The sequence below is a fragment of the Thunnus thynnus genome, chromosome 7 (assembly GCF_963924715.1).
Source record: "Thunnus thynnus chromosome 7, fThuThy2.1, whole genome shotgun sequence".
Taxonomy (NCBI): Eukaryota; Metazoa; Chordata; class Actinopteri; order Scombriformes; family Scombridae; genus Thunnus; species Thunnus thynnus.
Genome location: NC_089523.1, coordinates 9,830,801 through 9,844,818, shown reverse-complemented (window position 1 = coordinate 9,844,818; position 14,018 = coordinate 9,830,801). Strand labels below are relative to the sequence as shown.

The following is a 14,018-nucleotide window of genomic DNA, read 5'->3' as shown; positions in this document are numbered from 1 at the left end:
TGAGTGCCAAGAGATTTACAAAAAAAGTTAAAGAACCTTTGCAATACACTAGAATACACAAGTATGATAATGTTAGTTTTTTACAGCATGTGCTGTGTAGAGTACAGTAAACCATGCGCAACCTGCTTTGGGAGCAGTGTATTTAATATAATTATACTAATAAAGCAATGGTGCTAGCAGTGAGCAAATGGCAATGGACAGCTCATCATTATTAAACATTGTAACCACCCTCTTTGTTGGGTAGACTGATTTTTTTTTTTTATCACATCATTAGCTTCGTGTATGTTTGGATTTTAAATGTTTTGCATTTTTACCCATCGACTGATAAAATGCAAGAGGGACCCAATCAGAATGAAGTTGCCATGACAGCAGGGTAAGGCGTCACCGATGGACACGCTCAAGTGGTCGTTTAAGTCTATTTTATTCTACGGAATGGCCCTATAAAGATCAAAACAGCTGGATAACGTCAACAGAGCTGACTTTTCCATGACGAAAGAAGCCGATGAGATTCAAGCAGCGCCAGAAATTAAGATTGAGAAGCAAGACGTCAGCTCCGGATGTTTATGTTATATTTTAATCGATGCTTAAGAGCCAGGACTGATTTAATAAAGTGGATTACTGTGCTACTTCCTGTAGAAGCACTCGGAAAGGAATGAAAGCCGAGCAGTTTCATTTTCTAAGGGCAAAGCTGATGACATAAAACTGAAATTAGACGGATTTTATTCTGCAAAACTACGTCACTTTTAAATTTAGAAATCAAAGGGATTAGAGATGGCTCCCTTTATTTAAACTTTACAAAATAAACAAAGTAGCAGGTTTGTGTTCGCTTTATTTATTGTCAGGCTATAGCTAGTGAGGAGTGGACACCCAGCAGCAGCCAGCTGGAGGGAGGGCGTAGATTTCGGAAAGTCTCAGTGGCAGAAAGCCTGACACTCAAACTGCCTGTAAACATTACGCAGTAGGTGTGGTCTGGGTTTGACTAAATACAAACCCAACCAGAAACCTTCTGTATCTCTCTCTGAACACTCACTGCACAGAGGTAGGCATTTGGTGCATTGTTTTCATGATTGGAGTAAATTTGTCAATAATGTTTATTGACTGTATAGCATAGTGAAAAGGTTGATGTCTGCTGGTGTGTATGTTAAACCTACTGTACCTAGTGTACCAGGTCAACTATTCTGCTTTTATAGAGTTTTTTTCAGTCCTTTTGCCCTCCAACATTTACAAATGCTATCTTTTTATTTTAATATTCGATTATTTCTGGCTATAGATTGGACAAACATACCCACCGGTTTGTAAATTACATAATATAGAGGCTACAGATTGTTAGGTATTATGTAGGTTACTGTCTTATTAGTTATAATTTCTATTTATGTGATCCCCCCAATTCCAGCTAAGCTCAAACATGCCATATTGTGATTCATTTCACCTGTTGGCTTATTTAAAACACATAACCCATCAAATGAATTATCATATTGTATTTGTATGCAGCTAATTAAATTTATATGAAAGAATGATAATGGAGGAAATGGAAATGGAAACATACGTACAGTTTCATAAGAAGGACATCTGTGCAGTGTCATGTCATACAGAGTTTACTTCCCTTTACCATTGTTTTTACAGCCAGAACGACTCCAACATTATTACTTGTTGAACAGGCATGATGGTGAACTGCTGTGGTCTGCTTACTGCTAATAAGGAACCAGGTACAGAGCTGATACAAAACATATGTTTTACTCATTCAAAAAGTGGATTTCCACCTTTACCTTCCAGTACACTTTTCGTGATACTAATTGGTTGTTCAAACACATTATCTTGCAGTAATTACAAACAGCTTTGAATAACATAAGAAGGACATTAGCTTTATTTTCTAAGTTAACCTGTGATTGTGTTTGCATTCTTTTGTATGTTTTTGTTTTCTTTTGTATCCAATTAGTTAGTACTGAAATGATTAGTCAATAACTAAATAACGACAAGTTTAATAATTGTGTAACCATATAGTAAATAATATGTCTGGTAAAAAAAATATCAAAGAGTTGCTGATCACAGCGTTTAAAATGTGATTTCCTACTTTCTCTGTTTTACACCACCGAAGTAAACATCTTGGGGTGTTTGGATTCTGATTAAACTAAATGGTCAATTTAAAGACCTCAAATTTGGCTTCTATAACTTGTGATAACTATGATCTAGACTAAGCAATTCATTGATTAACAGTGAAAATAATAAATTTGTCATTTAAATAATCCTTATTTATGCCCTTACTATTCATTTCTGTACACATGCAATAATTACTGTGGGAGATTATATTGGCTTGTGTGTGCTGATATTTGCCCATACAAGTGTGTGTATTTGGGCCTCAGGTTGGGGGCAGGAAATGAGCTTTTTAAAATGTAAGATAAAATATACACATTCATACTTGAGGGAAAAGTTAAAATCCAACAATTCAGGAACCTTAATTACTCTCAGCAATCATATCGTCACCCACAGAAAAGACAACAGTTGTCACACAGTCTTTGTGTTTGTCTGTTTCTCATCAGTTCCTCTGAAGAGCATTGAAGTGGAGCTGGAGGTGAGGAACCATGTGGCTACAGTGGTCTCCACTCTGCTCTACGAGAACAAGGAGGACAAACCACTGGAGGCTGTTTTTGTCTTCCCTCTGCCTGGAGATGCTGCTGTCTGTCATTTCAGTGCTAAGATTGGACAAACACAGATTGTAGCTGAGGTGAAGGAGAAACAGGAGGTGAGCTGGACAGTAAATACGTACTCACTATAATGAATCTGAAAAGACAGTAAGCACACCAACCATTACTCACATGTGTCATCTGTACTGCAGGCTCATGAGGAATATGATGATGCATTGAGCTCCGGTCAGCAGGCCTTCCTATTGGAGGAGAGTGATCAGAGCCCAGATATATTCTCTCTGAGTGTGGGCAGTCTGCCTCCAGGAGAGAGCGCCTCCATCAGGCTGGAGTACGTCACTGAGCTGGCTGTGCAGGCTGATGACGGGCTGAGGTTTTGTCTGCCTGCTGTGCTCAACCCTCGCTACCAACCTCAGGGTAGGAAAACCAGCCAACACTTTCTGCTTAGTGCACACCACACATGTCCATACAGACAGTCATATACCTCATGACTAGAAAAAACACTTGCACTGCAAAAGCTGCTTTAGTTTGAAATACGGTAGTAATGTATTCACACTAACTTTCAGTGTTTCCATCCAAAAATCAGTTAGGCTTTGTCTGAAATGGAGGTTAAGGACATTTTAAAGGAAATATTCATATTTTTTGCCATGCTAAAACTGCCAAAAACAACAGCAACATTGTTTTACTATTGGATGGATTTCCATCCATGGATTATATATAGATATAAGTGGTGTCCAGAAGATGAGTCCTGTTGTCTTTGGTGATCCTCTGACACTTCCTTGAATCTCGCCAGCAGGTCAAAATATGTCCAATACTTTGGTTTAGGACCAAATACTTGCAAAACTAATGACATTCCAATTAGGCTCAGCTTTACTTCGGGTTTGTTAACAAATGTTAGCATGCTAACAAAAACACACTATACTAAGATGGTCAATATGGCAAACATTGCACATGTTCATCAGCATGTTAACAGGTATAATAAGCATTGCCATTATTATCATGACGATACACTACAGTTGCATTGTTGTGCCTTAGAACCACCTACAGAATTGTTAGCATGGCTCTAGACTCTTAGTCTTAGTGTTAGTTAGTTTTACTAGAAGCTATTATTTAGATTATATATTTTCTTCCCACTACTGTCTCACTGCTGCTTACATGAAATGTAATGCCCATTTGATTAAAGCATTTCTAAACTGTTCACAGGAAGTGAAAATAGTGGAAGTAGTGAAGGTGGCAGCGTCCAGGTGACGTCTGTTCCAGCCTCTCTGGTGCCCTACAGTCTGTCTTTCTCTGCCCGGGTGTTTTCTCCTCGTCCAATCTCTAAAGTAGAGTCCAAGTGCTCCCTGGACCCTCTCCAGTACCTCAACACAGAGCAAACTCAGGCCACAGTATGTAGAGTGCTAATGTGTCTGTTGTGTGTGATTGTTCCTCATTACTGAGAACAAGACATCAGTCTATTTATATTTATGAGTGTGTTTTGTGAACTGCAGGTCAAGTTGGCTGCAGGACACAAGTTTGACAGGGATGTTGAACTGTTGATTTATTACAAAGACGCCCACCAGCCCACTGCTGTGGTGGAGGCAGGACAGGCCTCTGCCAAGCCTGGTGAGTGACAATTAGAGAAGTTGTTACTCTGCAAATAAAAAGTTAATTATCCTCATCCTCAAACTGATGAGTTACATGTGTTTTAATAAATGATAAAAAGCAGATTTCTGGTCATTTTTGTGTCACTTTCTTGTGTTTCAGGCACTCTGATGGGTGATCCAGTGGTGATGTTGAGCCTGTACCCTGAGTTCCCCCAGGCTGTGATGTCTTCAGTCGCATCACATGGAGAGTTTGTGTTCTTGATTGATCGATCTGGAAGTATGGGTTGTTGTGTGGATAACAGCAACCGGCAAGAGACTCGCATTGGCAGTGCCAGGGTATTCATTATGTGTTAACTCTGTCATAAAATCATTCATAGTGTTCCTCTCACAAAGTGGCCTTCACTATCTTTTCTCTCTTCCTCCAAGGATACTCTACTGCTCCTGCTGAAGAGTTTACCAATGGGCTGCTACTTCAACATCTACGGTTTTGGGTCCAGTTATCAACATACCTTCCCGTAAATCACTGCCTCATTTGACTCAGTCCACAAAGATGTGTTTCAGTCTTTGGTATCAGTGTTTGTATATATATGTGTGCATTAGTGTTCATATATTTGTGTGATGGCAGTAAGAGTGTGGAGTACAGTGAGAAGACCATGAAAGAGGCTCTGAAGGAAGTTGAGAAGATGGACGCTGATCTGGGAGGAACAGAGATCCTGGAGCCCCTTAAACATATTTACAGCCAGTCCTGCATTCCCAGTCAACCAAGACAAGTAACACACACACACACACACACACACACACACACACACACACACACACACACACAGTATCTCTTGTCAGTAACAATACCATACCATTAAGTCATAACTCAGTACTTCTTAAACTGTTCTATTTTGTGACTTTACAAGTACAATCCTGAACTAACAGCTTTGTTCTAAGTTCATACTCACCACATCTCGTTACCATTAAAACCACTTCACTGAAACAGCAACCTGGCACTGCTCTCAGATAGTTATGTGGATGACTTTCACTAGATGTTGTGTGTGTTGGGGTGTGATATTATTTAACCTACCATGATATGTAACCTCTCTGCTCCAGGTGTTTGTCTTTACTGATGGTGAGGTGGGGAACACCAAAGAAGTTATAAATCTGGTGAGGGACAACTCAGGCTCCCACAGGTGAAACTACATAAAACACAACAATCACCCACACAATTCCCAGAATATGTCCAATGTCTGAATTCTGTGTGTTAAAAACAAAACTACTTCATTGCAGGTGTTTCTCTTTTGGGATCGGGGAAGGAGCCAGCTCTGCTCTTATCAATGGGTTGGCCAAGGAAGGAGGAGGTCACGCTCAGTTCATCACAGGAACTGACAGGATGCAACCAAAAGTAAGACATGACCATTTATTATTAAAAATTGTATCTAGACAAAAGACATAATTAAAAATAAATAATGAATAAACATTTTTTTTCATCAGGTGATGCAGTCCCTGCGATTTGCTCTGCAGCCAGCTGTAGTGGACATCTCAGTCACATGGGATTTACCAAAGGCAGTGTCTGTCACTGTCCTCTCTCCACCCATCACAACAATTTTCCAGGGTCAAAGGTCACTGGTTTATGCTCAGCTCACTGGACAGGTAGGAGCAGCACCATGTCATAGAGAAATACCTCTCTGGTCTGATTTTTTTAGCATTCAGCTATACGAACATAGTGATTTGAAGCCATTAAACTCCTCTGTATAACCATGAGCAGCACACTTCGGTCCTTGACAAATGAATATTTCTTGTAATATAATCCCAGTGTGCTGAGCTTTGTTTTGTATTTTGATGTACTTTGATACTCAGCAGATTACTGTATACATATTTTTTTCATTAGGTATGTGATTACAATAATAGATATCATTTCAAACACTGTAATGCTCTCTCAGAGTCCAGAGGCAGCAGAGGGCTGTGTGACGGTGAAGTACAGCCTGGCAGGTCATCCATCCCAGAACCAGCTCCGCTTCAGTCTCAAACCTGCAAAGGACACTGGGTAATTATATACTGAGATATTGCTTGATGTTTTCAACCTAATATATGATTACTGTAGCTAGATTGTATATCTCTTTATTTTACTCATACACATGAAGCATCACCTAACTCCTGTCTCTTGTCTGCAGACTAACAGTCCACAGGTTGGGTGCTCAGACTCTGATTCGCTCCCTTGAGATGGAAGAGAGAGAGCGCAGAGGACAGCAAGATGGACGAGTGAAGCAGAAGGTGGTGGAGCTCAGTGTCCAATCAGGAGTGAGCAGTTCCTTCACCGCCTTCATTGCTGTCAATAAAAGTGATAGCAAGGCGATTCAAGGACCTCTGTTGCGCAGAAATGTTCCAGCACCCAGTGAGTGTTTCTAAGAACTAATAAAAACACTGATGATAGTGTAGAGAAGCACAGTGGTGTAATGCTTTAACAGTATGGAAATCATCATTCTTCATTCACAAATCTGCTAATCACTCTTATTATATTATGAGATAAAAGCATTTCATCTGCGCTCACAGTGAATTTGTGTGTGATCATCTGTTCACATACCTGTGTGTGTTTGTAATAAGTTGCACTTTTTCACATTTTGAATATTTGAACATTTTGAATATTTTATGTAATACTTTTAACTACTTGTTGCGAGTCATTGCAATAAACTCAAAAACCAGTATTTTATTAGCTGATACTTTTTTGTGAAGTAATTGTCATGTAATATTTTCTTGACCTCATATTTTGTATATTTTTTTTCATCTTAAGTGATGATGATGATGAGCTGTGGTATGCCGGCAAGACTTCAGAGGTGTGCTGCTCCAACCATGAAAAATTGTAAGTAAAAAGCTGAATTCGAATATAAAAAAATATAAAATAATTTTTTGTTGCAGAAATGCTCTTTAAGTTCTTGCAGCTTTTACTGTGAACTACTGTATGTAGGAGTTGTATTGCCTCTGGTAGGCTTTAGCAGTCCTGGGTATAGGCAACATATGCAGTTGCTTAGGGCAACAAGATAGTATAGAGAAGCACAATGATGTAATCACTAATATACTAATCACTCTCATTATATTATGAGATAAAAGTATTTCCTCTGTTATCACAGTGTATTTGTGTGTAATTACCTGTTCACATACCTGTCTGTGTTTGTAATAAGTTGTACTTTTGAATATTTGAACATCTTGAATATCTTGCATAAGACTTTTAACTACTTATTGTGAATCATTGCAATAAACTCAGAAACCAGTATTTTATTAGTTGATATTTTTTTGTTTTTCTTGACCTCATATCCATTTTTTTCTTCTTAAAGGCATGATGTGGGGGGCCGTGCCACAGAGTTTGTCTACGCAGAGTTGTGATGATTATGCTTCTCCAGTCATGCGAAGTCGTAAGTAAAATGCTGAATGGGATAAACACACATATGTGTATTTCTACAAAAACAGTATATAGATAGAAACACGGAGTAAATATAAAATAATTTTTTGTTGCAGAAATGCTCTTTAAGTTCTTGCAGCTTTTACTGTGAACTACTGTATGTAGGAGTTGTATTGCCTCTGGTAGACTTTAGCAGTCCTGGGTGTAGGCAACATATGCAGTTGCCAAGGGCAACGAGATAGTATAGAGAAGCAAAATGGTGTAATCACAAATCTATTAATCACTCTTATTATACTATGAGATAAAAGTATTTCCTCTGTTATCACAGTGTATTTATGTGTAATTACCTGTTCACATACCTGTCTGTGTTTGTAATAAGTTGTACTTTTGCATATTTGAACATCTTGAATATCTTGCATAAGACTTTTAACTACTTGTTGTGAATCATTGCAATAAACTCAGAAACCAGTATTTTATTAGTTGATATTTTTTTGTTTTTCTTGACCTCATATCCGTTTTTTTTTCTTCTTAAAGGCATGATGGGGAGGGCCGTGTCACAGAGTTTGTCTACGCGGAGTTATGATTTTGCTGCTCCAGTCATGGGAAGTCGTAAGTAAAATGCTGAATGGGATAAACACACATCTGAGTATTTCTACGAAAACAGTATATAGATAGAAACACGGAGTAAATATAAAATAATTTTTTGTTGCAGAAATGCTCTTTAAGTTCTTGCAGTTTTTACTGTGAACTACTGTATGTAGGAGTTGTATTGCCTCTGGTAGGCTTTAGCAGTCCTGGGTATAGGCAACATATGCAGTTGCTTAGGGCAACAAGACAGTATAGAGAAGCACAATGGTGTAATCACTAATCTACTAATCACTCTTATTATAGTATGAGATAAAAGTATTTCCTCTGTTATCACAGTGTTTTTGTGTGTAATTACCTGTTCACATACCTGTTTGTGTTTGTAATAAGTTGCTCTTTTGACTATTGAACATCTTGCGTAATACTTTTAAGTACTTGTTATCATTGCAATAAACTCAGAAACCAGTATTTTATTAGCTGATATTTTTTGTTTTTCTCATGTAAAATTTTCTTGACCTCATATTCTTTTATATTTTTTTTCATCTTAAGCATTGACGGGCTGTAGTAGGTCAGCTGCTCCACCCATGAAGCAAAATGGTGTAATCACAAATCTATTAATCACTCTTATTATACTATGAGATAAAAGTATTTCCTCTGTTATCACACTGTATTTGTGTGTAATTACCTGTTCACATACCTGTCTGTGTTTGTAATAAGTTGCACTTTTGAATATTTGAACATCTTGCGTAATACTACTAGTTGTTGTGAGTCATTGCAATAAACTGAGAAACCAGTATTTTATTAGCTGATATTTTTTTGTTTTTCTCATCTAATATTTACTTGACCTCATAGTCTTCTCTCTTTTGTTTTTCATTTTATAGCGTCGGGTATGAGGACCTCTGCTATATCATGTAATTTGTTGTCCAAGATGTCCAAGTCGTAAGTTGCATCAGGCTGTGTTTTACTGTGCTCTCTCAACAGTTGCTGCACCTCAGTCTCCCCGCAGCACAGCATTATTCTCCAGAATGAAGCAGAAGCTAGGTGGCTGGAGGAAGAAAAAAAAAATGTCTGAGAAGAAGTACCAGTTTGAGAGTTCTCTCTCCCACCGGCCTCCACACACTTATGATACTGGGTGTAAGTAGACACATGCACATAGCTGCCACGTTGCATTATTTATGTCAAGGCAGATATTACATTGTACATAGTTACCCTATTTAACTGTTTGTTCTGTGCCCTGAAAGCTGCCACATTATACTGGTACAACAGACTTTATTTATTACAAAAAATAAATAAATAAAAAGGCCTGTACAATAGATCAGGAACAGAGTTAATAATATTCAGTTCACTTCTCTTCAGTAACTTCAGAACTTTTTGTTCTCACTGTAAAGCCTATAAACCAATAAATCATAATTTTATTTAGCACTCATCTGAATAATTTTGTGAAAAATTATTCAGACTAATTTTGTGAATAAAATTATTCATATTGATTACTTTCAGAAGTTATAATAAAGGCTCAAGTCACCTCAACCTGGTTAAGACAGGTGCACACTCAGCTTGATGATAAATTCTCAGGCTGTAGGTTGAGGTGTTAAACAGTATAGAAATTTCCATTTTTTGGGAATGTGTTGAGAGTATTGCAAACGCTATATTTTCTGTTCGGATTTATTATGTAATTATTGTATCTTTAAAGATATTTCGGTCAGACAACTCACATTTGAAATGTTAATTTACAGCAAGTAGAACATAGAGTTTGGCTCCAACCTCATCACTTTCCGCTGATATGTATGCACATGAGATACTGGGGAGTGATGAGTAAGTATTGTCCCTCTAGCCGGTGCCTGCAGGTGGATGCTGGGGTAGTGGTTGGGCTGAATCAGCAGGCAGCAATACTGTGGTGCAGAGCTGCAGCAGCATTGGCATAGCAGAGGGAGAAATGGGAAATTTTACAGCTTAGATAGATCGCCAAATTGCGTTTGGTAGACTAAATGGAGAGTGAGACATGTCATGTGTGTATGTAGCAGTGCAGGTGTCACCCTATTTAAATGAATTGCCTTGTGTTTCTTTTTGTTATTAAGTAGAGTTGTATTTATACCAAACTGTGCCCTTGTTTCTTGTATAGTGGTTTGTGTATTACAATTAATTATGTGTATAACAAGTAATGTCCTACTTCACATTTTCTTTTAAATCGATGGACATGATGAATCTTAATTGTCTAGATAACGAGGCTGCTGGAGAAATCTATTATGGTAAGTAACAACTTTTAAGAGGCTATTGAAGACACAACTATTGGGTAGATTGGCATGAAATTTAGTACACTCATTCATGTCAACTGTCTGCACAATTATCAAAGTTAAGACAGAATTATCTTGCTGATTGGAACAAACTGGAATGCTTCATGTTTAATTTTCAATAATTATGAAAAAAGGTGAAGACAGCTATTTCTAATTGGAAGCAGTGGCATGATTTGAAGAAATAAAGTGACATATTCCTATAAAACACTGTGACTTACATTTTTAAGTTCAGTAATTTACTCAAATACGCTTAGCCACATATTTAAACAAAAATGGAAAAAGAAATCACGCTCCAAATCAATCAATCAATCAATCAATTTTTATTTATATAGCGCCATATCACAACAAAAGTCATCTCAAGGCACTTTTCACATAGAGCAGGTCAAGACCATACTCTTTAATTTACAGAGACCCAACAATTCCCCCATGAGCAACCACTTGACGACAGCCGCGGTAAGGAAAAACTCCCCTTTAACGGGTAGAAACCAAATACATACCATTCGGTAATAATCCAAAAGGATTCTATTATTTTACACTTGCTTTGTCTTTTTCCTTCAATGTGCGACGACGCACAGACTCTTGGACCAAGCAGCCTAGCAGAGACACTTTGCTGAAGTTGGTGTCTCTCCAGAAGGCATGTGGCTGTTGGGAGCTTGAGCCAGCTTTGGCTGCTTCGCTGGGAAAGACCAGCAAGGAGGTGGAAAACCCAAAGCCTACATTGGTGGGTCATTGTAAAAAATTTAAAAAAAAACACAAATGAATGATGGAACTTATTTAAAAACTGATTTCATGACATTGTTTATATACCAACAGAGGAAAGAGTAAAACGCATGGAACTAAATCACCACAACATAAATTATAAATAAGATGGTATTATACAGTATACAAAAATTCATTATTTTAGTACATCAAATTGAACGCGCAATATGTAATTTCAGCCGCTAGGGGTCGCTCAATTAAAACAATAACAAAAGACGGAGTGTGATGACGGTGTGAAGTAGCAAGGGATCATGGGAGTTATTTTCTTCATTGTTAAATAACCAGCTTCACCGGGATAGGATTACTCTAGTGTTAATCATTCAGGATGTTTTTTTACCGGTAGCCGAATTGCCCACAGAGGTCTCCTCCTCTCCAGAACAAACGGACCCGGGGATTACACACAAAAACACTGAATAAAGCTGTTTCATCTAAAAAAAATCAGTGTTTCTCCGACGATATACGGCGACGACCGGACGTCCGGTATGGGCTGTTAGCCGAGCTGCTGCTAACGCTTGCCCAGTTTATTTCTCTGATAACTTAGGATCCAGACGTTCAATGACTAAAATGCTTCTTCCGGCTAAAATATATAGTCAAAAGCGACCTAAATTTATCATGAAAATGTGTCTTAAAACTGAATAAAAGTCAATTCATAACAGTTTCTGTGGAACAACCACAACGCCGATGTACTATCTTGTATGTGTGTAAGTTACTCTTTGGTAGACGCCATTGTAGCGGACAAACATCTTGTATGCATCTTGTGCGTGTTTAATCTTTGGTAGAGGAGGTATGACGCCATTGACATGCGACCAAATGAAACGGTCCATTACTTTGATTAAATTACAGATTTCTCTAGGTTTGAAAATTGTTGGAAACGTTTGGGATAATCTAAGTACACAACTCAACAAAATATATAACATAGGTCTAGTTGTTTTTAGACATTTTAATGTGGAATAATTACATATTATACCTTTAATGTTGTCAGGAAGATTGTTCAAAGCCATACAGCAACATTTTCTCTTGAGATATGTTGTCTTCTTTATGCTATTTGATGTTTTTCTTCCTCTCGTGGCTGTTCCATGTCATCTGTTTTTTTTCTCTGATTTGGTGAATTAGGTGAGCAAGGAAGTGTGGGCCACCATTCTGGCTCTGATCTGGCTTCATGGTTTTAAGTCAGATGTTCGGGATGAGTGGGAGCTTCTGGCTATGAAGGCTGTGTCATGGCTCCGTGCTCAGAATGGTAATAACCATAATAATAAGTGCTGATCTAATGTTTTTAACAGTGTGTTCTCGTTTGTCTACATTCAATCTGTTAATGGCTTGTTTATTGTGTTTTTTTTAAGCACCATGTGTGACAGAGTGTGTGGAAGCTGGAAATGCACTTTTGGACTGCAGCGTGCAGAAAGATGCGCTGGGGCTCTGAGGTTTCCATTAAAGCTACTTCTCCTTCAGGATCCATACAGATCGCAGATTTACTCCATTCTACAGCATTTACTTCATTAACATTGCACAATACTATCTTCATTAGTAGTTATTAAATCCTATTCTTTTTTTTTTTTTATTTCAGTGTGGTGTTTTCCTGTAAAAAATGTAACTTTTCAAAAAAAGTGCTCCATATTTATTTGAACATACATACATACATGAAGTATTACTGCCTTTTATGTCTGTTTGTGTCTAATACAACTGAAAATTAAAATTGAATAAAAATGAACATGAGTGGCTCAATTGCAGACTTCACACCTGCTCTGTTCATTTTGCATTAAAAACAATGGGACACCAGCTATATACTGAATTGCAAAACACATCTTGCGGACCAAACTGTAATGTTTTTTTAACTAACCAACCAGAGATTGCTGCTTTTTTCATAATCTTTATGGTATTTTAATCCTGAAGATGACATTCAGAGTTAAGAGCTTGCTCTCAGGCTGCACATAATTGTGAAAAAATGCTCGTTCTAGGAGACCATCAAAACCAAACAGTCCTAACACTTGGGAAAAAATACTTTTACTAAAAAGCTAAAGAGGGGTAAAAAAAAAAAAAAAAGGCTAATCTTATTGAAGAATAGACAAGTTGTATCTCTGTGAGGAGACTGTCACCAGGAATAACGTCAATTAAATGTTTAAAGATCCCCTCTAGACATGTATTAAGACATAAAAATACTCTTCTTGGAACAATGATGTATGTCTGATATGTTTTTTTCCACAAAAAAGTATAATTACCATGTTAAAATCCTTAAAATGCAATCTATTCCTTCTCCCACGCTTAAAAAATCCAGAACACATGAAAATGCAAATATTCTTCATTTCAGAAGTTTAACTGCTGAACATAAGATGTTTCCTACTTCACTGTAAAGTCTATTCTCAGTGTTTGTGCACTGGAGGCTTCAAGGTTCCACATCACATTTGTGAAAGTTGCATACTGGACCAGGATTGGATTCTTAAAAGTTGTGATGTCACAAATCATGCTTGTAGGTACACATCTTAAAATCAGATTTTCAATGAGCACAGAGAAACCTTCCACTCAGAGCAGATGAATGTGAAAACAACCCTCCAATGTTGATTGCTGCACATACATCATTCTGCACATTGAAGCTCGAACATCCAACTATGGGAACAAAAAGAAAAACATGTTTTTAAGTCGAAGTGGACTTTAACTCTGAAAATCTCAGCTTGTCTGTTTGAGGTTTCAGCATTAAAGTTGCTCTTACAATTAAAACCTTTTTAATTCCAAGAAAATCCAGTCCACTGTAAGGCTGTACAGTAGACTTCAACGGTTGCCC

General features: G+C 37.7%; 1 protein-coding gene and 1 long non-coding RNA gene across 3 annotated transcripts; one reads left to right on the top strand and one right to left on the bottom strand.

The window, feature by feature from the left end:
* The first annotated feature begins 241 nt into the window (after positions 1–241).
* LOC137185799 (von Willebrand factor A domain-containing protein 5A-like) lies at positions 242–12,964 on the top strand. Of its 2 annotated transcripts, XM_067594178.1 has the most exons (23): positions 242–1,039; positions 1,624–1,706; positions 2,538–2,740; positions 2,834–3,056; positions 3,843–4,027; positions 4,130–4,244; positions 4,386–4,561; positions 4,652–4,740; positions 4,851–4,995; positions 5,324–5,403; positions 5,501–5,615; positions 5,705–5,863; positions 6,154–6,257; positions 6,385–6,605; positions 7,002–7,070; positions 7,543–7,620; positions 8,142–8,216; positions 9,174–9,326; positions 10,409–10,438; positions 10,892–10,936; positions 11,059–11,204; positions 12,356–12,479; positions 12,583–12,964. In XM_067594178.1, exons 2-23 carry the CDS (start codon positions 1,661–1,663, stop codon positions 12,660–12,662), a joined length of 2,661 nt encoding a protein of 886 aa, XP_067450279.1. In that variant the 5' UTR covers positions 242–1,039; positions 1,624–1,660; the 3' UTR covers positions 12,663–12,964. The 2 variants fall into 2 exon arrangements, with proteins under 2 accessions (XP_067450279.1, XP_067450280.1); XM_067594179.1 differs by lacking the exons at positions 9,174–9,326; positions 10,409–10,438; positions 10,892–10,936; ... (1 more) ...; positions 12,356–12,479; positions 12,583–12,964 and adding an exon at positions 8,742–8,995 and having other exon boundaries at positions 246–1,039.
* On the bottom strand, positions 9,149–11,066 carry LOC137185807 (uncharacterized). Its single transcript, XR_010928918.1, has 3 exons — positions 10,981–11,066; positions 9,954–10,094; positions 9,149–9,237 (listed from the first exon to the last, which is right to left on the bottom strand). It is a non-coding gene; the product is annotated as an uncharacterized lncRNA (long non-coding RNA).
* Positions 12,965–14,018: the final 1,054 nt, after the last annotated feature.